The sequence below is a fragment of the Danio aesculapii genome, chromosome 10 (assembly GCF_903798145.1).
Source record: "Danio aesculapii chromosome 10, fDanAes4.1, whole genome shotgun sequence".
In the NCBI taxonomy this organism is placed as follows: Eukaryota; Metazoa; Chordata; class Actinopteri; order Cypriniformes; family Danionidae; genus Danio; species Danio aesculapii.
The window spans coordinates 967834-994431 of NC_079444.1; the positions used below are offsets into that span (position 1 = coordinate 967834).

Below are 26598 nucleotides of genomic sequence, written 5' to 3' on the forward strand. Positions count from 1 at the left end.
TACAAGACACACTGGGTTTTCTTTTATTTACAAATTGAGCATACAAAACATCTTACATCAGCTTTGGTCATATGTCATAATAATAATAATAAAAGACAGTAGGGTTTGTGAGTAAGGTATTGAAGGGCTCCAATAGCATTTAAACAGTAACATAAGCCGTCATGTCTAACAACAAAGGTGAGAAATGGATAGAATATGAGTTAAAAAACGGACAGGATTTGTGTAGTGCAGTCCTCTCTCACAGCTTTTCATAACACGGGCTGGATTTGCGAAAAATGGGTTCTGCTGGCTCGTCCTTGGGCTGTAACAATAAAGAAAAGAGAGATTTCAGTTATTATTCATATAGTGCATTCCGGAGCATGAGAACATGCAAACTCCACACAGAAACGCCAACTGACCCAGCCGAGGCTCGAACCAGTGACCTTCTTGCTGTGAGGTGACAGCACTACCTACTGCGCCACTGCGTCGCTATATATATATATATATATATATATATATATATATATATATATATATATTTATTTTATTTAATCTTGTTTTTATTAAAACAAATGTAAATATGCATTTAATAATGAACACTGCTAATAATAATAACATTATACAAATGCAGATTATCATGAATAAACTGTAAAAGCCCCCAAAGATGAGGCATGGAGGCAGTGGTGTTTATATTTATGTAGAAAATAATAATGTTTGTAATATTTTAATCCTTTAATTGTATATTTGTAAAGATATTTGTGTATTGCTGTACATCCTGTGTGTATTAAGCAATGTGTAAGCATTTGGACCTGCGTAGGCGCATGACTAACGTGCTTTGCGCTGGACTTTAGGTCTATTTCAGTTCGTCAAAATAGCAACGCATCAACATGCGCCTTAACACACCTCCTTTATAGATCAGAACACGCATGAGTCCTCAAAGTGATACAAATGGATTTACTATTTAAGCAACGTGGTGCAAAACATGAAAATTACAGTTGCGCTGGTCTGAAAATAGCATCAAATCACGCCAAACACGCCTTGCATCTTATTGCGCTGGGTGTATGAGAGGGCTCTAAATGTCACTTTATCCTGAAAAATAAATCAGTTATTAGAAAAATGGTTCTGTTGAACAGAAATTGAAGGGAAAATATAGAAGAGGGCTAATAATTCTGACATCAACTGTATATGACATTAATATAGACTAACTGTCTTTGAAGTGATTAAATATCCAAATATTAGACTTTCATAAGGTGTCCTGGGTTTTACAGATCCAGTGAGTAGTATAAGGAAGGAAAGTAGCTTGTTTCCTTGTAAGTTAATTAAAGAAGAATATAAACTATGGGATGTCTAGGAATGCGTTTCTGCCTCGTGACACTGAAAGCACTTAATCAAGGGTTAGTAATGAAGTTCCTCGTTGAATTCAGTGCATAGCAATGTAAACCGTCACAGTACAGCACTCAGATGTGCTGAAAACCCTGAGGCTGAACGGAAAAGATGATCCTGTATGCTGAATAACCAGCTTTGGGTTTATAAGATTAATAAAACTAGTTCATTGAGTAGTCTATCATGTGAATCCTCAAACTCTTTAGCATGACTTTTTATTTTGAAAAGAACTATTCGCCCTCCTGTGAATTTCTTTTTTAAATATTTCCCAAATGATGTTTCACAGATTCAGGAAATTTTCACAGTATTTCCTATAATATTTTTTCTTCTAGAGAAAGTCTTATTTGTTTTATTTCGGCTAGAATAAAAGCAGTTTTAAATTTTTTAAACACCATTTTAAGGTCAAAATTATTAGCCCCCTTAATTAATATTTTATAAGATAGTCTACAGAACAAACCATCGTTATACAATAACTTGCCTAATTCCCCTAACCTGCCTAGTAACCTAATTAACCTAGTTAAGCCTTTAAATGTCACTTTAAGCTGTATAGAAGTGTCTTGAAGAATATCTAGTCTAATATTATTTACTGTCATCATGACAAAGAGAAAATAAATCAGTTATTAGAGATGAGTTATTAAAACTATTATGATTAGAAACGTGTTGAAGTCTTCTCTGCGAAAACAGAAATTTGGGGGGGGGGGGATATACAGTAGGACTAATAATGCTGTCTTCAACTGTATATCACAAAAACATCAAGTTTTGCAACAGCTAAGATTCATTTGAATGAGATAATTAAATAATCAAAGTACTAATTAAAGCGTTGTTCATCTGACTGAATCCAGAATGTTCTGTTTACTGTACATTTGAAGTCTAAATTGTGAAATTATTCTTTATTTATTTCTTTATTTCCCCCAGTTTATTCTCCATTTTCCCAGATCTTCTACTGCAGCTTTTAAGCTTTCGAATGATCCCAGAACCACACTGTAAAAAACATGACTAAACACGTCCAGACAACAAATATTATTACTTTAACTTGTTTTAACAAGATAATCAGGTTTCAACTCAATTTTTTTAAGTTCTACAAAGATTAACTTAACAATTTTAGTCAGTTTGACTGATGTAAGTCATTATTTTCCTTCGGTTTAGTCTCTATTTCAGAGGTCACCACATTGGAATGAACCGCCAACTATTCTGACATGTTTTACACAGTGGATGCCCTTCCAGCTGCAACCCAGTACTGGGAAAAATCCATACACACTCATTCACACACTCATACACTAGGTGGATTGGATGAACTAAATTGGCCTTAAAGCGTATGTCTTTGGGGGAAACCGGAGCACCCGGAGGAAACCAACACCTACACGGGGAGAACATGCAAACTCCACACAGAAATGCCAACTGACCCAGCCAGGACTCGAACCAGCGACCTTCTTGCTGTGAGGCGACAGTGCTAACCACTGAGCCGCATGTAAAGTTCATTTTTAACATAAAAAATGAAGGTGGCAAGAATTTCTTTTTACAGTGGATATTCACTCTGTCGATACCATGTGTTTTTGTTTACTTCACTACACAGCACAGTTTGTGTAGGCAAATATAACAGGAAGTACTGTGAAAAATGTGCTCATGGGGAATATTTGAAATATATTTTTTCTTTAACTGTAGCTGAGCAATTCCAGCGTTCAAAGTCACTTAAATCCCCTTTCTTCACCATTCTGATGCTTGGTTTGACCTGCAGCAGATCCTCTTGACTGAATGCATTGAGCTGCTGCCATGTGATTGGCTGATTAGAAATTTGCGCTAACAAGCAGTTGGACAGGTGTACCTAATAAAGTGGCCGGTGAGTGTGTGTTAACGTTATATTGAAACAACTGTTTCTATTTTCCAAAACAGCTAAGCGCAGAGTTATGAGATCAGAAAAATATCAATCTGTTTACTTATTTTATGTTTTAAATAATGGAATTAAACATGCGTTATGGACGTGACCAAAAACGTCTGCAAGTTTACAGTCTACAAGATACTTTGTAGAAATTCAGTGAATTAAACTGCACACCCCAAAAGAACCGATGCTAATCAAACAGATGAGAGTTGGCTCACTATAGAACACAAATGATTTATTTTAGTGTGTGATGATGTCATCTAAAATGTCTGCTTACGCGTCTGAAGATTTTGCCCAGTAGCCGGCTTCGACTGAGGGGCTGCGACTGAATTTTCAGGCTGCTGGACTGTGTCTCGGAGTAAGTGGGCTGGATCGGTGCACTGCGGTCCAGATCCGGTGACCTACTCCCGCCCTGCCCGAACACATTCAGGTCCTTGAAACACTCGGTCTCGATCATCTGGATGAATTGTGTGTACATGAAGATCATTACAGATGTGAAGAAACTTACTGCACTGATAAAACTCGTAGTCTTGTTTCTAGTCCAGATGTCAAAAAATTATTAAATCAAGAAGCACTTTCTAGACAAGCGAAACATACAGTGTTGTTTTCAGAAATATGTCAAAATTACACGTTTTTCCTTAAAACTACCAAAATAATTTGACAAAACAGGACAACTCCAAAGCATATGCAGCAAATCTCCTTGAACCTTTGCCGTTTTGAAGACATATTATTATTAAACAGATTTTTTTTGCGAGTATAATATGTCTGATGCAATATATTCAACTGGATTTGTCTATGTTTAGTGTGAAACTCACTTAATTTTGACATAATATTTCTGAAAACAAGACAGTATGTTCTGGTTGTCTACATCAATGTTTCCCAACCTTGTTCCTGAAAGCACACCAACAGTACACATTTTCAACCTAATCAAACACACCTGAGTCAACTCATCAGAGCATTAGAAGAGACTCCAACACCTGACGTTAATGGATCAGATTAGGGAGACATCAAAAATATGTACACTACTGACAAAAGTCTTGTCATGGATTCCAGTTTAAAGAGCAGCAAGTAATAACTCGACTTCTAGTTGATCATTTGGAAAAGTGGCAGAAAGTCGATTTTTCCCATGAATCATCTGTTGATCTGCATCCCAATTATCACAAATACTGCAGAAGACCTACTGGAACCTGCATGGACTCAAGATTCTCACAGAAATCAGTCAAGTTTGGTGAAGGAGAAATCATGGTTTGGGGTTACATTCAGTACGGGGGCGTGCGAGAGATCTGCAGAGTGGATGATCAACATCAACAGCCTGAGGTATCAAGACATTTGTGCTGCCCATTACATTACAAACCACAGGAGAGGGACAATTCTCCAGCAGGATAGCGCTCCTTCTCATACTTCAGCCTCCACATCAAAGCTCCTGAAAGCAAAGAAGGTCAAGGTGCTACAGGATTGGCCAGCCCAGTCACCAGACATGAACATTATTGAGCATGTCTGGGGTAAAATGGAGGAGGAGGCGTTGAAGATGACTCCAAAGCATCTTGATGAACTCTGGGAGTCCTGCAAGAAGGCTTTCTTCACCATTCCAGATGACTTTATTAATCAGTGATTTGAGTCATGTCAGAGATGTATGGATGCAGTCCTCCAAGCTCATGATGGAGTCAGACACAATATTCATTCTGTTTCCACTGCAGCATGAGCACATATTCTATACTGGACATTATTGAAGGTTCAGTGAGCAGACTTTAGTCTAAGCAGAGTCAGACCTTACTGTCCTAATCAAATCATTAAAAATCAAGACATGATCATATTTTATTGTGGTAAAATAAGTGTAATCTAGAGGCCTTTGCCTTTCATATAAGCCACTTCTGACACCAAATGATCAACTAGAAGTCAAGTTATTATATGTTGTTCCTAAAACTTGGATAGGCGACAAGACTTTAGTCAGGTAGTGTACTGTTGGTGTGCCTCCAGGAACAATGTTGGGAAACACTAGTCTAGATAATGCTTCTTGATTTAAGACTTTATTAGATTGTTAGTGTATCCTTCCTCTGTACCTCAGTCTGCCAGGGCACAGTAACGCAGCCCGTGTTGAACTCTGCGTAGAAATCCTCATCGGTCTGACCAAGAGTGACTCCTTTAACCGCAGCGAACTGATCGATGTCGCTCACATCATCACAGTAAATGGCTCTCGGCTGGTGGAGAGAAGAAAGTCTGATGTGGAAGAGCTCTGATGAACTTTACAGAATGTAATATATATAAAAAAGGTGTTTTTAATTGAGTGGAGGTCTGTTTTAAAGCAAAAGGGGGATCAATTCTGACTCTTTCCTCAACACAAGTTGCTATTTTACATATTTAAAGGGCCAGTGAACCTAAAGTTTTTTAGATGTTAGTATCAGTAGTCTTCGAGGATATCTATAAGCTAGCCTGCTCCAAAACAGCATCACAATTCATGTTTAGAAGATTTAAAACTGATATAAACATGTAAACCTTGTAGTTTTGTCACTTTTGCTTAAACGGATCAGCGGTTTCATTGACATCGCCTCATACATCAAATCTTCTGACCAATTAAACGCTCTTTAGTATCACATGCCATGTATCTGAAACGAACAGTGGGAGTGAATGAGTTCTAATGTTCCAATGGCTGCAGAATGACACTCATTCTGGCGTAATATATAAGGAACTTTGCTATGAACTTGGCAATTAAATTACAGCAGCAAAGTGTCTTATTACGCCAGAATGAGATTATAGTTCCTAGCCATATCAGCCTAGAAAATAATAGCATTTCATTTTCGCTGTCGGCCTTCGTACTAGAGAAGAGTCGAGCTTTAAATAGGAAAATGATCCAAACTCTGCTCATTTTTGAAATAGGTGCTAATGGTCTAATCTGATTCAATGATTTATGCTAAGCTAAGCTAAAAGTGCTCCCGTTTGACCCGGACATCAGCTGAATGGGTTTTAAAATGGTAGGGGAGTAGTAAAATGAGTAGTATTTTTAAAAAAAGTGAGTAGATGATAAATGTTTTTCACAGCAACGTCACTCACATCAGGAATGAAGGGAGGCCTCGTCATTCCTGCCTCCAGTAATGTGAAGTTGATGTTTTTAAAGAACTGGTGACTCTTGATGACTTCTGCTCCCTGGCCAGATCTGCAGCCCAGCCTTTCCTTTGGGTTTTTACCCAGGAGCTAAAATGCAAAACTCAGCTTTGAATCACAGAAATAAAGGACATTTGAAACTAAACCGTTTCACATTGGTTAAACTTACAAACTCAAGTTTAGCTGCCTTGAAAATGTGAGTCAACTCAACTTAAGCCCTGGTCAGATCACACCATTTTTATTGTGGGTTACTATAATCACAGTCAGATTATGTGATTCTGTCTTGATGAAATCTTGATTTGTGGGTTACAAATGTGCCAGACTACACGTTCCTTCACGGTCAGTCATCCCGTGACGTCTACAATGAGCGATATTTCCCAAAGCAGTCACAAGAGTTGCTCTGACGATATTTATTATCTCCATTTCATTTTCTTTTGAATCTAATTTCAATCTCAATGAACACTGATGCTTGCAGACTACTATTCACTACATTATTTAAGGGCATTCCTAAGACATGGATAGGCTCAAACTTAGGATTCCTTTTGAAAATCCAGATATATTTTTTAAAATCTGAACGTATATTTTCCTGCCATGGGTTTCTTTTAAACACTCCCTCACCTGAACTTGCGAGGAGTGAGACGGAGAAATGAACTCACATCAGCTGCAGCAAGAAAAAATCAGATGCTCAAGACAAAATCTTTAAAATAATGACAAATGAAAAACAATAGCAAATATATGACTGAGGTTTGTGATACAACAATCACAGTGGAGCATTCATTAAATTCTTATTTTCCTCAGAGCGAAACAAATCATCCACCTGTATAGTTGAGTAGTGAAGGGGCACAGACTAAAATATAATTCACACTGTATATTTTTCTTGGTAAAAATATCTGTTTTGAAACGAATTTCTTTTGGTATAATTTGTCTCTTAATTTTAATGTATCTCTTGTTAGTCGGTAATCGATAAACAATAATAACGAATAACATTTTAGGTGATGTGCTTCAAAACAATGTGCGCCAAAATGCAGTCAGATTGTGTTGGTTTGTTAAATAAAATAATAATGTAGTCTGAATAAAATTTCAGAGAAGCCTATTAAACTGTTCTCACTATTAATGATAAATTTGTATAAGCAGGAAATGCTTTTATAATGTATTCGCAGCTCTGAACATGCTCCCAGATTACCTCAGAAGGCTGAGAGAACTTAGAAACTCGTTGTGAGAATGGTGATGTGTGCATATTAGTGCCAGTCTGTCAGATGAAATTATTAATATTCTTTAAAATCTTTAATATTCACCAGCATCTTCACAATCCTTTCTGAGCATTATATTTGAAATTTCACAATCCGAAAATGTATTCTCCTCTTTTCTGCTCCCTACAACTTCAGAAATCTCAAATCTTATTTCCAAATCTAAGTCATCTTCCTCTGATTTAGATCTTCTCCTCGCTGTTCTGGTTAAAGCCTCTTCTCTTCTGATTTCAGCCATTATTCACTCTTCTCTTTCCACTGGAACTGTTCCTGCTTCCTTCAAAACTGCAGCAATTACTCCAATACTCAAAAAACCTGCTTCAGACCCATCTAATTTTAATAAAGTCATGACCTATTTCTCTATTTCTAATTTACCAGATATTTTCTAAATCCTCAAAAAAATTGTAGCAACACAAATCCAAACCTTAGAACAACCTGTATGAACAGTTCCAGTCTGGTTTCTGCCCATTCCACAGCACAGAACCTGCGCTTATTAAAATCACCAACAACCTTCTGCTGGCAGCTGATTCTGGACTAATATCTATTCTCATTCTCCTCCACCTGAGTGTCCGTCACAGCACCCTCATCAATAGACTATCCTCTCTTGGCATCACCAGTATCCCACTTGCCTGGTTCAAATCTTATCTCTCACTCAGTTCACTCAACTCAAATCATTCACTTCTCAACATTTTACAGTTTCTTCGGGTGTACCCCAGGGCTCAGTCCTAGGGCCCCTGCTTTTTATCATCTATCTCCTTCCCTTTGGTAATATTCTCCGTAAATATAACATACAGCTCCACTGCTATGCGGATGACACCCAGCTCTATCTCTCTGGCAAACCCTCTACTTGTTTTCCACCTACATCCCTTACAGTCTGCTTAGCAGAAATCAAATCTTGCCTCTCTCTTAACTTTCTTAAATTAAATAGTGCAAAACCTGAGCTTTTGCTTGTTGGTACAAAACAGTCTCCAAAACTAACAGCTTTTCTCTTTCTATTGACGACTGATCCATTTATCCCTCTTTACAGGTTAAAAGTCTGGGTATCATCCTTGACAGCACCCTATCTTTTGATTCTCACATCAATAACATCGCCCGGTCTGTTTACTTTGACCTACGCAACATTAACTGACTCCGCCCTTCTCTTACCCCCCGTGCTACTGCTGTTCTTCTCCAGAGCCATAGGCATGGTATCAGTTGTTGTGAATTGTCACACGAGAAGTACACAAGTATTTTATTATATTATTTTTATATATATACACACAATTTAACAGTTTCTACTGTGTTTTTGATCAAATAAATGCAGCCTTGGTGAGCAGAATTTCCAACTTTTAAACATTACGAATCTTACTGCATCAGAGCAATCAACAGAGAGTTAAAGGTGGTCTCACGTTTTTGCAGATGTCTTGTGTTTCCTCATCGAACATCTTGCCATACAGCTCCGCCTTCTCCAGGATTCTTTGGTTCAGGTCCTTTTTCGATACCTGTTCCTTGTGGTTACGAAACGGAGGTTTTTTAGCCGTCATCTCGTAGATCAGACACCCGAGTCCCCACCAGTCCACACTTACACCGTAGCTCGTGCCGGCGACCACTTCTGGAGCTGAAGACCAGAAAAATAGCACAACTATATATTATCATACACTCAGTGTTGGGTAAGTAACTTCGAAAAAGCAATCAGCTACTAATTACGTAATTAAAATAATCTTTTTTAAATTCCCTTGTCAGAAAAGTAATCCAATTACTCCATTAGTAATCTGATACCTGACTGAATGCTACTGTACTGAAATCCATATAAGTCTCAAAGCAGTTACAAATTACTAATTATGTCATCATTAAAATTTAATCTAAGTTACTTTTCGAATTCCTTCATTAGAAAAGTAATCAGATTACTTGATAGGTAATCTGATACTTGACTCAATCCTACTGTGCTTAAATCTATATAAATCTCAAAGCAGTTGGAAATGACTAATTGCATCATTGAAATTTAATCAGATAAGCTGATTAGCATATGTGATAGAGTTTATTAAAAGGTGATTTTCATACCCATGTATCCTGCTGTTCCAACTCTGCCATTCACAAGTTTGTTTTCTGGCAAGATCTCGGCTAATCCTAAGTCAGATATGCGAATGTGACCTGTCGGATAACAGTAACAGGAAGAGAGGAACACATTTAGTCTAATCCAGTTTCAAACTTAATCATTCATTTGTTCATTCATTCATTTAGTTATTTATTTATGGACAAAAATTTGTCAAAATTAATAAAACATTCAGACTACTACACTGTCAAAACATTCTTGCTGCCTTAAATTTTTTAGTTGAGTCAAATGAACTTTTCTAGTCATCTCAACTTACGTTAATCAAACTATTAAGTGAAACTTTGTATAACTTTAAAAGTGTTGTTGAAACCACGACTCGCTTATTAAAATAAGTCAAAGCAACATTTAAATATTATTTTTTTCGACTTTTTCTCATTACATTTTTACATGTACGCATTCAGCACGTCATGTAGTACATCACGTCATGTTGCCGGGGTTATAAAAAGGAAGCGAACCTCTGTATTCCTATCTTTTAAATAATAAGAGTTCCATACACGGAAATGACATACTGTGAGCCTCAAACACTATGGTTTCCTCATTCTCATGTAAATCCTGTGAGTGTAAATGAGCACAGAAAAATAGCCAAATCAGAACATAACACCGACTGTTATGCTCAAAAACATGCATCATTTAACTGGCTACAACATTTCCCAGTGAGATTAAATCAATGAGAATTCTCTTAAGAGCTTTATTACAGCTTATTTCATCAGTTTTAATACTTTTTTGATTCTTTTAATCATTTTTATTTTATTGTCTCCTTTATTCTTGTTTATGTAAAGCACTTTGAATTATTATTGTGTATGAAATGTGCTATAGAAATAAACTTGCCTTGCCTTTTTATATTTCCGATGTATGTGGGACTCTTGTTTAAAAGTGTGACTCTTATTTGCTCGTCAGAATGCTAAATTCTGGAAAAAGGGCTGTATATGTTTATTCAGTTTATTATTAATCTTCCTGAAGAGGCATACAGTACGTCTCTTTAACTATATCTTTTGCTAGTTTAACGTGTATAATTGTGAAATTTTCCGTGTATGTGTGTAAGGAGACAAACTTATGTATTGAAGTGTTTCCCAACCCTGTTCCTGAAGGCACACCAACAGTACATATTGTGGATGGCTCCCTTATCTGACCCATTAACTTCAGGTTTTGGAGTCTCTTATGTTCTGATGAGTTGATTCAGGTGTGTTTGATTAGGTTGAAAATGTGTACTGTTGGTGTGCTTTCAGGAACAGGGTTGGGAAACATTGATGTAGACTGCTAAGTATAAGTGTTTAATGCATGTTTATGCATTGTGTCATATCTCTAAGCTCTTACTGAGATTTAACTGGAGAGTAACAACAGCAATTCACTTTATTAAACTCATCTATTTATGAAGAGCTTGATATTAATTTGTGCCTGTGTTTTTAAGCTTCGAAGTAAAACTAAATATTTTTGTCAAATATAATGATTATTTAGGCAATATTTCATCTAAAACACAATTCAGAGGTAGTTATTAACAGATTGTACACCTGCTCCACTTCACTTTAAAAGGTTGTCATTTGACAAAGCATCTTACTCAGTTTGTTTAAATATTTTTTCGACAACAGTATGATTTTGCTCATTTGTATTTCAGAGTTGGTCATGCTGTGTGATTATTAGAGACATGAGCTGTGAGACCCAGAGTCTTAAGTACACTACTTGATGAAAGTCTTGTTGCCTGTCCAAGTTTTAGGATCAACAAATAATATCTTGACTTCTAGTTGATCATTTGGTATCAGAAGTGTCTTATATGAAAGTTAAAGACCTCTAGATGAGGCTTATTTACCACAATAATATCTGATCATGTCTTGATTTTGACTGATTTCATTAGGACAGTAAGGTCTGACTCTGCTTAGACTAAAGTCTGCTCACTGAACCTTCAATAATGTCCAGTATAGAATATGTGCTCATGCTGCAGTGGAAACAGAATGAATATTGTGTCTGACTCCATCATGAGCTTGGAGGACTGCATCCATACATCTCTGCAATGACTCAAATCACTGATTAATAAAGTCATCTGGAATGGTGAAGAAAGCCTTCTTGCAGGACTCCCAGAGTTCATCAAGAGTCTCTGTGTTCATCTTCAACGCCTCCTCCTCCATCTTACCCCAGACATGCTCAATAATGTTCATGTCTGGTGACTGGGCTGGCCAATCCTGCAGCACCTTCTTTGCTTTCAGGAACTTTGATGTGGAGGCTGAAGTATGAGAAGGAGCGCTATCCTGCTGGAGAATTTGCCCTCTCCTGTGGTTTGTAATGTAATGGGCAGCACAAATGTCTTGATACCTCAGACTGTTGATGTTGATCATCCACTCTGCAGATCTCTCGCACGCCCCCATATTGAATGTAACCCCAAACCATGATTTCTCCTTCACCAAACTTGACTGATTACTGTGAGAATCTTGGCTCCATGCTGGTTCCAGTAGGTCTTCTGCAGTATTGGTGATGATTGGGATGCAGTTCACCAGATGATTCATGGGAAAATCGACCTTCTGCCACTTTTCCAAATGATCAACTAGAAGAATGTTCACGACCCTTCCAAATAAGGTACAAACAGATCTTTTCATTCTAGAGGTAAATCATAGAGTTCTAAATTGGCTTATGAACTTGTCTCTGGAGATTTTTGCATTTACAAAATACTAATTAATTAAAAACTGCTTTTATTCTAGCCGAAATAAAACAAATAAGACTTTCTCCAGAAGAAAATATATTACAGGAAATACTGCAGTATGTCTGATAATATTTGTTCTTCTAGAGAAAGTCTTATTTGTTTTATTTCGGCTAGAATAAAAGCAGTTTTTAACTTTTTTAAATCTATTTTAAGGTCAATATTATTAGCCCCTTTAAGCTATATATTTTTTTTCGATAGTCTACAGAACAAACCATCGTAATACAATAACTTGCCTAATTACCCTAACCTGCCTAGTTAACCTAATTAAGCCTTTAAATGTCACTTTAAGCTGTATAGAAGTGTCTTGAAGAATATCTAGTCTAATATTATTTACTGTCATCATGACAAAGATAAAATAAATCAGTTATTAGAGATGAGTTATTAACACTATCATGATTAGAAATGTGTTGAAGAAATCTGCTCTCCGTTAAACAGAAATTAATAAATAACTCAGGGGGGCTAATAATTCTGACTTCAACTGTATATTCTAAATAACTGAAATAAATGATGAAACTTTTCTCAGCTCATTTTACATTAAAAAGGGGAAACCAAACAAAACAGAAGTGCAAGTTTTCAGCGCCAGCTACATTGTCATGCCCTGAGGTGCTTTGATTTCCTTGTTGACGATAGCGAAAGCACTTTTGAAGAAATGTTTCCTTGTGAATAAAGAGATCTAAGTTCGATTATGCTAAAAATAGTAAGTCAAGGGAAATGTGAGAGGCTGAAGGGAATGTGACAGATCTCGAATGAGCAGTTAACGTCTCTTGCCGAATAGGGAAGTGCACATACCTTCATAGTCCAGCAGAATGTTCTCTGGCTTCAAATCCCTAGCCGAGATAATAATAATAATATACAAAAACAGATTAGAGAACAGGCTGGATCTGTTTGACTCTTCATCACAGGTAGATGTCTGCAAAGTGTGTCAGGTCAAACTGCGGCCTACCTGTAAACGACGGAGTGTTTATGAAGATGGTCCAGACCGCACAGGACCTCAGCGGCGTAAAACTGGATTCTGTTTTTGTCCAGTTTTTCGTTGCCCATTTTATAGATGTGAAAGCCCAGGTCTCCTCCGTCCATCACAGTCAGCACCAGACAGAGAGAATCTTTGGTCTCATAAGTGTAGGCTAAACTCACCTGACACATACAAGACAAAACACACACAGATAAATCACACATAATCAAATATATAGACACGGTTTTCATCTCCATAGGCACCAGACGTTTTCTTGCTGTATTCGAAATTGCCACCTCATTCCAAATTGGAATGCCCTTCCAGCTGCAACCCAGTACTGGGAAACACTCAAACACACTGACATTCACACACACTCATACATTACGGCCAATTTAGCCTATTCAGTTCCCATATAGCGCATGTCTTAGGACTTAAGGGGAACACAGGAGCACCCGGAGGAAACCCACGACAATAGGGGGAGAACATGCAAACTCCACAGAGAAATGCCTACTAACCCAGCCGAGGACTCGAACCAGAGTCCTTCTTGTACGTATTATGCATGATATATATCTTTTTTCCTACTTTGATGTCAGAGATGATCATTTTGTCATGTTTTTGATTGGTTTTGAGAGATTCAGCCAGGCATAAAGAGTTATTTAACCATGATCATTTACATCAAACACTTGCTGATAATATTCATAATTCTCACCACGAATCTGCTGTTGACCCGTTCCAGAATCTGTTTCTCTTTGAGGACCATTTTTTCCCCTCCTTGCTTTTTAACCCGTTTCTTCACCAGTTTCTTGCATGCGTACATCTTCCCCGATGCTCGGGACTGACATGCACATACCTGTAAAAAAAAAGAAGGAAAATCCATAAAATATCATATATATTTATAATATATTATATATAAATAATTTTTTATTGATATAAAATAAGCTGTGGTTGCCAGCATTTGACACTTAAAAGTACAGCAGAAACCATAATATAATATAATATAATATAATATAATATAATATAATATAATATAATATAATAAAATATAATATAATATAATATAATATAATATAATATAATATAATATAATATACTATAATATAATATAACATAATATAATATAACATAATATAATATAGTATAATATAACATAATATAATATAGTATAATATAACATAATATAATATATTTATACAACAGTTCTGTCTGGTTCTTGAATCTGATTGGCTGATAGCCGTACGATATTCTGCAAATAACAGCACTCGTCCAGCCTCTTCATCCTTCACCCTTGTGTATTACTCCACCCACATACAGCAACAAGCAGAGGACACTCTACAGTTTGGCATATATTGCTGCTGTTGGACAATATAATGCACTTTTCAGGCTTTATTAGTCGAGAATGTAGTTGTTTAGATTGCAGATTATTTATATGCAGATTATTTATAAGGATAGTGCCTATTTTAAATATTTATAATTTCTGAGGAACAGTGCGTCAGCGGCCATTAGCCTGTCATTGAGCAGAGCAAAGATAGATGATGATGTCCATCCACAAAATGGCGACAGAGACAGCATAACAAGCCCTTAGAAGAAAAAAACTCAGCGTAATTTCAAACTAGAGCTGATCAAATCATTATTAAACTGGCAAGTGACACTCTAAGTTGATCTGTCTCTTTTGTATGTTGTACTGCTGTATTTATACCATAGTAATAGTAATTGTAGTGTATTGAGTGTGAGATGGGACTCACGTATCTGGAATGTGTGTATTTTGTACTGGAAAGCACTTGAAAACAGAGATCCTTGAAAGTGCTTGAATTAAATTGTAAATGAAATTTGTTTCTGGTGTTGTACTCAATTATCAAAACCAGAACAAAGAACATTTTAATATTGTAGAATAACACTGACAAATAATGCACATTTATTAATATTTCAGAGCCATATTGAGTTCAACAAATTTGATTAAAGTTCTTTGAACATGACTTTTTTAACGTCAATGTTAAGTGAAATGTTAAGTACAGTAAACACTTTCATCAAGCACTGTTGTAATTCACAAGCCAGCATATGTCGTGCAAATGCTGGGGTGTGAATTACAAAAGTGCTTGACTTAACATTAATGGTGTTTTTAAAAAGTCCTTGAATCTGCTGTTCATGAAAGAGTGGGACCCCTGTATATTTATTTTGTACTAACATTGAGAATATTATTAAAGACCATACCAGATTAATGGCCTCACCTCTCCAAAACCACCTTTTCCCAAAATCCTGTATTCTCGAAAAGTGTCTTGAGTGACTGGACGTCTGCAGAGGTGAAGGAGACTCACATTCTCATCCAAACATTTCTGAAGGAAACTGCATTATTTTTTTGAAACCATCCAGAAATCGAACACTTACCTCTCCACCATCTTCCACTGCAGGAATCGGTCAAAGTACATGCTTTTCTGATACTCTGAGAATGGAGCTTCACTCAGATACTCATGAAGCGCACTGCAAAAAAGAAAAGCAGTACATGAATTATTCGCCCTCCTGAATATTATTTCCCAATTTCTGTTTAATGGAGAGCAGATTTCTCCAACACATTTCTAATCATAATAGTGTTAATAACTCATCTCTAATAACTGATTTAATTTATCTTTGTCATGATGACAGTAAATAATATTAGACTAGATATTCTTCTAGACACTAGTATTCAGCTTAAAGTGACATTTAAAGGCTTAACTAGGGTAATTAGGTTAATTAGGCAAGTCATTGTATAACAGTGGTTTGTTCTGTAGACAATCGAATACAAATTTAGCTTAAAGGGGCTAATAATATTGACCTTAAAAATTAAAAGCTTCTTTTATTCTAGCCTAAATAAAACAAATAAGACTTTCTCCAGAAGAAAAAAACATTACAGCAAATACGCTGAAAAATTCCTTGCGCTTAATATCATTTGGGAAATATTTGAAAAAGCAAATGAAATTCCCAGGGGGGCGAATAATGTATTTATACCATAGTAATTGTAGTGTATTGAGTGTGAGATGGGACTCACGTATCTGGAATGTGTGTATTTTGTGTTGGCCATGCTTTATATAACAGCTTGCGGCCTCAAGCCAACGCGTGCCTCCCAACAGTGCTGATATACAGCCACATCGCACTGCTACCTGTGTAATATTGCTCATATATATATATATAAATATTACAAAACATACTGTTGACCATGTAACACGTTGAAAAGTTTTTTTTACCATTAAAATCAGTCTATCAATGGTTTTATCTAGGTATTCTTTTATTACCTAACAAAAAAAGAAAAAGCAAATGAAATTCCCAGGGGGAACTTCAACTGTATGTGACACTTCACATTTGCTGAGCACAATCCAACACTTGAACATTCTGTCATCATTTATTCACCCTTCACGTCTTCAGAACTATGTTTGCGAGTTATTTCATTTTCAAGATCTGAGGTGAACTATCTGCTTCTGCTCTCAGTTAGGCAATGAATGTCATGTGCAATAGTGGAAAGGTTTAGGGGGAAATCCCTTTTTCACACAGGGCTATGTAGTTTTGTACTTTGTTTTCCCTTAATAATAATAACAACCTTCATTTTAAAGTGTTGATGTGTCATCTTTGACTAGTAATTACATTTGTTTGATGATCTGAAACATTAAAGTGTGACAAACATGCAAAACAAAACAAAGATCAGTAAGGGGGCACACACTTTTTCACGTCACTGAGTGTGGCTGTTTCAGTTCATCCACACGGACAGATTTAAAGGTTAAATGCCTCCAATTTTAACTTTAGTTAATTAAACTAAATTCATAATAAAAACTACAGAAGATTCATTAATCCTAGCTGATGTAATCCTTTTAGTTAAAAGCGTGAGCTGATTAGAAGTCATAATTTTGTTCTTGAATGGAGTTAATAACTAATAAACTTCAGTTGTATATCTTTAACTAATATTAACATTCATTCATCTTCCTTTCAGCTTAGTCCCTTTATTAATCTGGGGTCGCCACAGCTGAATGAACCGCCAACTTATCTAGCATATGTTTTACGCAGCGGATGCCCTTCCAGCTGCAACCCATCACTGGGAAACATCCATACATACTCATTCACACTTATACACTATGGACAATTTAGCTTACCCAATTCACCTATACCTCATATCTTTGGACTTATGGGGCAAACCCAAGCACTCGGAGGAAACCCATGACAACACAGGAAGAGCATGCAAACTCCACACAGAAATGGCAACTGACCCAGCAGGGGCTCGAACCTGTGACCTTCTTGCTGTGAGGCGATTGTGCTACCCACATCGCCACCGTGCTGCCTTAATATTAACATAATAACTGTAATTTAATGCATTAAATAACATTTACCAGTGAGACTTTATTGTACTTTATAATCTTTCTGCAGTTTAATTTGGTTGAAACATTTGCTTCCTCTAAACATGTCAATGCAATCTAGCAAAAGTATTATTAAGGTTTTATACCTGTTAAAGTAACTTTCTTTGTATGCCGGTATCATGATGGTATTAGTAGATCGTGATGAAAGCTTCAGCAATCGATCATAACAAGAACATTTGATAAGCCAAGCGTGACCAAACATCTGGAACTGACCTTTGGCAGTTGCTGATGAAGTTTTCCATGTTCCAGTTGCACTTCTGCATTTCTTCGTGAACCATCTCTCGCACCTTAGGGGACTGAACACATACATAACATGTTAACATTAACATAGAACATTGTTCTAAATCGAAGGAAAATTAAAGAAAGAAAGAAGTCTACAGACCTGTGAGGTTTTAAATTTATTGATGAGTTTCTCACGAGACGTTTTTTTCAGGTCATCAGTCGTGACCTCATATTTCGCCTGTAGAGCATGAAAAGAGTTTTCACTGACATAAACACACTGCGGTAACACTTTATTTTAAGATGTCCTTGTTACACATGTTCCATGTACTTACTAGAGTGATTACAATTAATTAAGCATAACTATGTGCAACTAGCTCTAAACCCACTTTCTAACCCTATGCATATATATATTTAATTAATGTTAAATAAATAGTTACACTATAACAAGGAAGGACACATAAAGGAACACTAAACGTTTTTGGAAATAGACTCATTTTATACTGTGTCTCCCCTAGAGTTAAACAGTTGAGTTTTACCATTGTTGAATCCATTCAATCGATCTCTGATCATTCAGTCTAGCAGAGTAACTTTTAGCTTAGCTTAGCATAAATCATTGAATCGGATTAGACCATTAGCATCTCACTCAAAAATGTTTAAAAAAAAGAGTATTAATCATTTTCCTGTAGTTGAATTGTGTATTAAGACCAACGGACAATGAAAAGTTAATATTTTAAAGGTCGATAGGAACTATACCCTCATTCTTGCGTAATAGTCAAGAATATTTGCTGCTGTACCAATTATATTATGCAGTACTGTTTTCTAGCTAGGGACTATTTTCAGGCAGTAATATCATTGTAAAAACAAAAAAAAGTTCACAAACATGATAGTAAAGTACACTACACTCTTAGAAATAAAGGTACGCAAGCTGTTACTGGGGTGGTACCTTTTCAAAAGGTACAAATGTGTACCTAAAAGGTTCATTTTAATACCTCAAGGGTACATATTAGAACCTAAAAAGTACAAGCGTGTTCATCTTAAAATTTATAGGTACTAATATATACTTTTGAAGTATCAATATGGACCCTTCAAGTACAAATGTGTACCTTTTGAAAAGATCCCACCCAATCGACAGCTCGTGTACCTTTATATTTCTAGGAGTGTACCTGACAAAAGTCTTGTCACCTATCAAGGTTTTAGGAACAACATATAATACCTTGACTTCTAGTTGATCATTTGGTATCAGAAGTGGCTTATATGAAAGGCAAAGGCCTCTAGATTACGCTTATTTTACCACAATAAGATATGATCATGGCTTGATTTTTAATGATTTGATTAGGACAGTAAGGTCTGACTCTGCTTAGACTAAAGTCTGCTCACTGAACCTTCAATAATGTCCAGTATAGAATATGTGCTCATGCTGCAGTGGAAACAGAATGAATATTGTGTCTGACTCCATCATGAGCTTGGAGGACTGCATCCATACATCTCTGACATGACTCAAATCACTGATTAATAAAGTCATCTGGAATGGCAAAGAAAGCCTTCTTGCAGGACTCAAGAGTTCATCAAGAGTCTCTGTGTTCATCTTCAACGCCTCCTCCTTCATCTTACCTTCATCTTACCAGTCTGGTGACTGGACTGGCCAATCCCGGAGCACCTTCTTTGCTTTCAGGAACTTTGACGTGGACACTGAAGTACAAGAAGGAGCGCTATCCTGCTGGAGAATTCCCCCTCTCCTGTGGTTTGTAATGTAATGGGCAGCACAAATGTCTTGATACCTCAGGCTGTTGATGTTGCCATCCACTATGCAGATCTCCCATACTGAATGTAACACCAAACCATGATTTTTCCTTTACCAAACTTGACTGATTTCTGTGAGAATCTTGGCTCCATGTGTGTTCCAGTAGGTCTTCTGCAGTATGTGTGATGATAGAGATGCAGTTCAACAGATGATTCATGGGAAAATCGACCTTCTGCCTCTTTTCCAAATGATCAACTAGAAGTCGAGTTATTATATGGTGCTCTTACAACTGGGATCAACAACAAGACTTTTGTGAGGTAGTGTAAATCTATACAGCACCAAATATACAACACCAACCGAGACAATAAATCACTTTAAACTAATAAAATGTCAAAAAAAGTCAGTTTTTTAAACTTTTCAACATCAAATGTTTTTGAAGGAAAGATCAAGATCCCATAATGCAATTCAACAGCCGAAATTTCATTTTTACAGTGTATCAGTTAAATTATAGCAGCAATACAAACACCTTTAACCATGTGTTAGACAAAAGATCATACCATTTCATCCAAGAGGTCAATTAAATGCTGCAGCTCAAATTTAGTAGCACAGAAAAGCATGAAGAGTTGTTTTCCAATGGGCTGATTCACACACAGGCTGTAATAATCTCGCTCTGAAGGACAGAAAATAACACAGTTCATTCCTGATTAGCCCGAAAACAAAACATTATGCAATTCATTGTTTGCCCTCATGTTGTTCCAATGCCTTTGTTTATATTCAGGACACAAAATAAGATGTGCTAGATGAGATCCTAGAGTGCCCTCATCCTCCATAGACAGAAATAGCCCCATTCAAAAACATTGGAGACCAAAAACATTGTCAAAACAGTCCAGATGTACCAGTACCGGGGGGGGGGGGGGGGGGGGTGGTTAACAGTTTTTTAAATGCAAAGATGACATTGCTTGAGATGTTTTTTAAAGATGATAACTTGATATCATCCAGACAACATAACTTGTCATAAATCCGTCATAAACATGACTGTCATGAGGCATTATAATTGTGTCACTAAACTAACAACCACTTTCTCAGTGCTGGGTTGCAGCCGGAAGGGCATATGCTGTGTAAAACATAATGCGGTAGTTGGCGGTTCATTCCACTGCAACAACCCCTGATAAATCATGGACTAAGCTAAAGAAAATGAATGAATGAATGAAACTAAATGCACTACAGAATATTACGTTTTCACACACACACACAAACTGCCTGTATTCTCTCAGAGCTCCAGGAGCTCGGTTTGTAGCGCCACCTGCTGGACACTCATCATAGCTTGTCAGTTGGAGGTCAAAGGTCATAACCTGAATGTTCACATATTGGCACAGCTACATTTTTGCCCTTTAGGTTATACATTTCACTCCATATGTAAACGCATCCACCTGCTTTCTGACGGTTTATTATAGGTGCATATATAAACTTTTTTTTTCACATTAAATTAATCTCACATTTCAGATATATATTCATGAATGGCAAATATGTGACAGATTACTGAATCCATTCAGTCGATCTCTGATCTTTCAGTCTGGCAGAAGAACTTTTAGCTTAGCTTAGCATAAATCATTGAATCGGATTAGACCACTAGCATCTCACTCAAAAATGTAAAATGTAAAAAAAAAAAATTGTTTAGATCGTTTTGCTATTTAAAGCTTGACTTTTCTGTAGTTAAATTGTGTACTTAGACCAACGGAAAATGAAGCATTGCTATTTTCTAGGCTCATATGGCTCTCATTCTGGCATAATAATCAAGAAACTTTACTGCACCAGAATGTGACACACTGATGGTACATTCACACCAGACATGGATAGAGTGTTAAGCACGAGTTATTTACATGTAGGTCAAAGCAAAGACGCGGTTAGAAATTCTGCTATGCTATTCGCATGAATGAGGGGGTGTGAATTATGCAAATCGAGCAAATGACATGCCACCAATCAAGCATTTTGGGCATTTGACATGCTTAACAAGAGATTCACGCCAATAGGTTGAGTTGAAAAATCTGAATTTTGATGGACATTCATGCCACGTTAACCAATCAGGGGACATGCTCTAGTAGGGATGTGATTATGAAGTAGTTGTTGGTGTCCTAAGGGGGAAATCCCCCTGCCCACATAGAAAAACAGCTCATAAAACTGGGACCGACCATCAACCTGAAGCGAATTTCAATTTAGAAGTGAGTTTGATGCGCAGATAAAGTGAGTACGCTCTAAATATTCATGCGACTAATTACACGCAAATATCGCAATCTATTCGAGCAAGCCACATCTGGTGTGAACGCCTCATTAGAAACACCCTTAAAAAAGAAAATGGCACTGTTATAAGGAACATAGGCATTTCGTCTTTACATGAACGCTACGGAGTGGTATGACAAGGTATAACGCCGTTCCTTTTCGTGCTACCAGCTGACTGCTTACCTTTGAGTGTGGCAAAGAACGGTTCCAGAAAGCAAGTAAAACAAAAACTATAAAGAATAACTTGGTCAGTCAGTCAGTAAGACAGTCAGTTAACAGTGGCCTCTAGTGGATTTACGTGAGAACAGCAGGTGTGATTGGCACTCGTGAAAGAAATTTGAGATCTGAAAAAGCGTACACAGCGGCCTCTGGTGGATTCGCCAAGGATTTGCCTGGATTTGGCACTCTCCAGAAATGTATACAGAGGTACATAATCAGAATAAGCCTGGGTTGGATATAAGCCACATTTTTTTCTGCAGGGTATAATTTTCACAGCGCAATATTTACTACTTTTTAGAAGGGCTACTTTTTATTTCTACTTTTAAGTAGTGTTCAGAATACTTTTACTCTAATTGCACTACATTTCAAGTAACAGTACTTTACTTGACTGTGATTTTTCAGTACTCTTCCCACCACTATACGCGTTGAATGCTCTTATCACACCGCAGTGATCATTTAGAATAGAACTCATCAAGGCTTAAAGAGCAGCCACAAAGAAGAAATAATAATTTCAACCACCGTTCACACTGTGGTCATATTTTAAACCATCAGATCTGCATTTAATACCACATTCAAAAGTGATTTAGGTGGTTCATTCCGCTGTGGCGACTCCTGATTAATAAAGGGACTAAGCCAAAATGAAAATGAATGAATGATTGTGATTTAACGGATCAGATTCCATCTGGTTTGTGCTGTTCGGTTTGTCTTTACAAAAAAACAAACAAATTTGAGCCACAAATAAGGGGGAAAATATCTGATTTGGTTCACATTGGTCTGCAGTGTGGGTTGTAATGCCTGTAGTAAACACACACCACATTTTAGTGCAGTGTTCTTGGAGCTTGCATGATTACAGTTGAATTACTGAAGACACGTGGACTGTTTTGACTGATTTTGGTTCATTTTCTGGACTATAGCCGTCTATGGAGGATGAGAGAGCTTCAGGATTTCATCTAAAATATCTTCATTTGTTTTCTGAATATAAATTAAAGATTGGAGGTGAGTAATTAATAACAGAATACTCGTTTTTTGGATGAACTAACCCTTTAAACACACACAAAGGAAATTATCTTTCTGTGTAAAATGTAGAAAAAATGTTCAATGTTTTCTTACCAATGCTGTTCTCCAGCTCTTTGCACTCGTTTATGTGAGGGAAACGCAGAATCTCCTTCCACTTCCGACTCCTTCCTTTGCGGTATGCATTACCTGCTGCACAGTGGAAGAGACAGAGTCGACAATATGAGGAGAAAATAGTAAGTCTGAATGATTAGCCCTCCGGAATTATTAGCCCTCATGTTTATTTTTTCCCCAATTTCTGTTTAACAGAGAGCAGATTTCTCCAACACGTTTCTAATTATAATAGTTTTAATAACTCATCTCTAATAACTGATTTATTTTCTCTTTGTCATGATGACAGTAAATAATATTAGACTAGATATTCTTCAAGACACTTCTATACAGCTTAAAGTGACATTTAAAGGCTGAACTGGGTTAGGGAAGTTAGGGTAATTAGGCAAATCATTGTATATCGATGGTTTGTTTTGTAGATAATCAATAAATATATATATTGCTTAAGGGGGCTGAAAATATTGAACTTAAAAGGGTTTTAAAAATTTAGAAAACGCTTTTATTCTAGCTGAAATAAAACAAATAAGGCTTTCTCCAGAAGAAAAAAATATTATAGGAATTACTGTGAGAAATTCCTGAGTCTGTTAAACATCATTTGGGAAATATTAAAAATTCCCAATTAAAGCAGGTCTTATCAATAAAACGTTGAGTTGTCAATAAATTAAATTAAATTAAATTAAACTCAGGTTTAACTGTATAGAGCTTTTCTCAACCGTTATGGTGGTGTCATTTTAAACCAGTGATAGATCGTACAATATTACATTTGTTTCAGTAAAATTGGAGGATGTTTAGCAGAACAAGTGCATTCAATATGAGCATAAAGCCGTTTTCTTGATAATGTTAACTGATTGTGTAACATAACTGTCTGTATCTTAGAAAGAAGTCAATGTTTTAACTGAGAGAATGAAGCAATGTGAGAAGACGAAACTATAAATGATCATGAGACTAAAAAATACATTTGCTTTTTGTTTAAAATGAGCTGAATCCTCATAATTCTTGAGGGTTTTTGGGACCCAGCGTTTATTCAGTGTAGTTAAATAACAGTAATTTTCCTTCAGCTCGGTCCCTTCATCAGGGGTAACCACAGCGGAATGAACCGCCAACTATTCCAGCATGTTTTATGCAGCGGATGCCCTTCCAGCTGCAACCCAGTACTTGGAAACATCCATACACTCTCATTCACACACACACTCATACACTACAGCCAATTTAGTTCAGTTCCCCTATAGCGCATGTGTTTGGACTGTGGGGGAAACCGGAGCACCCGGAGGAAACCCACACGAACACGGGGAGAACATGCAAACTCCATACAGAAACGCCAACTGGTCCAACCAGCGACCTTCTTGCTGTGAGGCAACAGTGCTAACCACTGAGCCTGATATTACAGTTTTTTCCAACTGCTTACACACTTACACTACAACATGTAACTGATGCACAAACCCCCCCTGAACCAATTCTTCTAAACTACAAGCACAATTCCTGCTTTACACTCACATTGCAGGTATAAAACACACTTCTTTCAAAACACTACACACAATTCTCTGCATTTGGCACAATTTTCATGCAGAAAATCTCTTGTTTTCACAAGGAACACGCTGTCATTCACAATTATAAAGCCAGTTTCCCTAATTTGCATACTAACTCATCACATAGGTAAACACCGGTCACACATAGTTGCAACTTAGAAATCAGAGCTCATCTGCTTAACAGGTTCACTGCACACCCACGTTTTTAAGTTGTTCATCTCTCTCCATATTCTCCATTCCTCAAACCTATTGAGGAATTTATTTCTGCCTGGAGATGGAAAGTGTATGACTGAAACCCACACACACGTACACCCCTTCTCCAAGCTATAGCAACTGATGCCTTTCATGGTGACATTTCCCCCACTGCCTGACCAGACCAAAACAGAAAAGAGGACGCAGTATCGCTGTTTATTTACTGTAACTGTATTCAGTAAATACTTCTATTGATGGCATATGTAGACCACGTTATGTGCACTGTGTGTGTGTGGGGATGAACACTGTACACTGTTTGTGTGGGGAAAATACAGTCAAATATATCTGGTATTTCTGTGTTTTATATAAAAAATATATTCTGAAATCATTTACATTCACTTCTGTAGGCCTGTGTACTGTCTGTAAGTGTAACACCGAACTAAAGAAGGCTTACAGTAAGTCATTATGATGAATGGAGATGAAGTGCTCATAGTGTTTTACATTAGGCACATCAGTGATCAGCTGTTCTTATAAATGTCTACTGATATGATGGCCTGTGTTTGTCATTTGAAAACAAGACACCATTTTGAGAAGAAATCACATTGTTTTGAAGGTAGATTTCATTTTGCCGGAGAATTTAAGGGTTTTGCTCAATGTGTGTGTGTGTGTGTTGTGTGTAGAGTTCTGACAATATGAGACATGCTTTCAGAAAAATGTGTGTAAACAATTGGGAAAAACTGTAACTAAGTTTATTTTATTTATTTATTTATTTATTTATTTATTTATTTATTTATTTATTTATTTATTTATTAACAGTATTTCAGTTTTCAGCTGCAGTTTGTAAAAATATCATGGATTCAGTAAAATATTAATCAAAGCATTTCTTATTCTGGATCCAATTCTTTGCAAACAGGAAATTTTGGCACAGCCTACATTGAAACACAACAAACGGCGCTGGCAATACGTCACGCAATGGTGCGCTAACTCACACTGACTTCTGTATGTTGTTGTCAGTTGTGTAATGCTTGATTGAAAGAGCTCATATACTTGTTTGCAATTTGTGTTGTTTGAAGGCAAAATTAGCTTTTGGTGCATGTTTTAAAAGCTTTGGCACAGCTAGAGCCTTTTGCAAGCCAAATATGTCATTTTGACTATGAGTGCCGCTGTTTAGGCCTGTGTGTTCACTGTCTTGAAAATGTGGAGTTTCAGTTGACGGCTGCATCAAAGCAATCGAGAAAAACTGTATTCAAATTTGTACACAAGGTGAAACTAAACAGCTGAAATAACATAGTTCAAATAACATTCCTTAACATCCTGGGGCTTGAGTGTCCACATATGTTATATTTTGTTACAGACGGTGTCATCCTCAACTGTTTTGCAGCATATGAAATGTCCCAAACACTATTTTTAACTGTCCAAAATGGAGGGGGGGGGGGTTGATTTTACTCTCTGATAGTCAAAACATGTTAAAAAAAAATTCTATGATAAATATGCATTAAAAAATTCAGGAAAAAGTGTTTTATGTAAATTCGGACCACGAGTCCACATGCACTGAAAAAAGTGTTGCATGCAAGACTGTTGCAAACAATTTATTTGTGTTGAATTT

General features: G+C 36.7%; 1 protein-coding gene across 1 annotated transcript in view; it reads right to left on the reverse strand.

The window, feature by feature from the left end:
- grk5 (G protein-coupled receptor kinase 5) overlaps nt 1-26598 on the reverse strand; it is a 34855-nt gene continuing 8257 nt past the window's right edge. The window contains exons 2-16 of the mRNA XM_056467360.1: nt 23260-23355; nt 20211-20323; nt 18073-18150; nt 17904-17986; nt 15700-15792; nt 15543-15606; nt 14027-14167; nt 13309-13499; nt 13155-13192; nt 9625-9714; nt 8973-9181; nt 6287-6427; nt 5299-5436; nt 3516-3695; nt 1-301 (exon numbers count right to left, since the gene is read on the reverse strand). Of these exons, the coding sequence (XP_056323335.1) occupies nt 239-301; nt 3516-3695; nt 5299-5436; nt 6287-6427; nt 8973-9181; nt 9625-9714; nt 13155-13192; nt 13309-13499; nt 14027-14167; nt 15543-15606; nt 15700-15792; nt 17904-17986; nt 18073-18150; nt 20211-20323; nt 23260-23355 (1718 nt within the window). The 3' untranslated portion in view covers nt 1-238. The remainder of the gene's footprint in view (nt 302-3515; nt 3696-5298; nt 5437-6286; nt 6428-8972; nt 9182-9624; nt 9715-13154; nt 13193-13308; nt 13500-14026; nt 14168-15542; nt 15607-15699; nt 15793-17903; nt 17987-18072; nt 18151-20210; nt 20324-23259; nt 23356-26598) is intronic.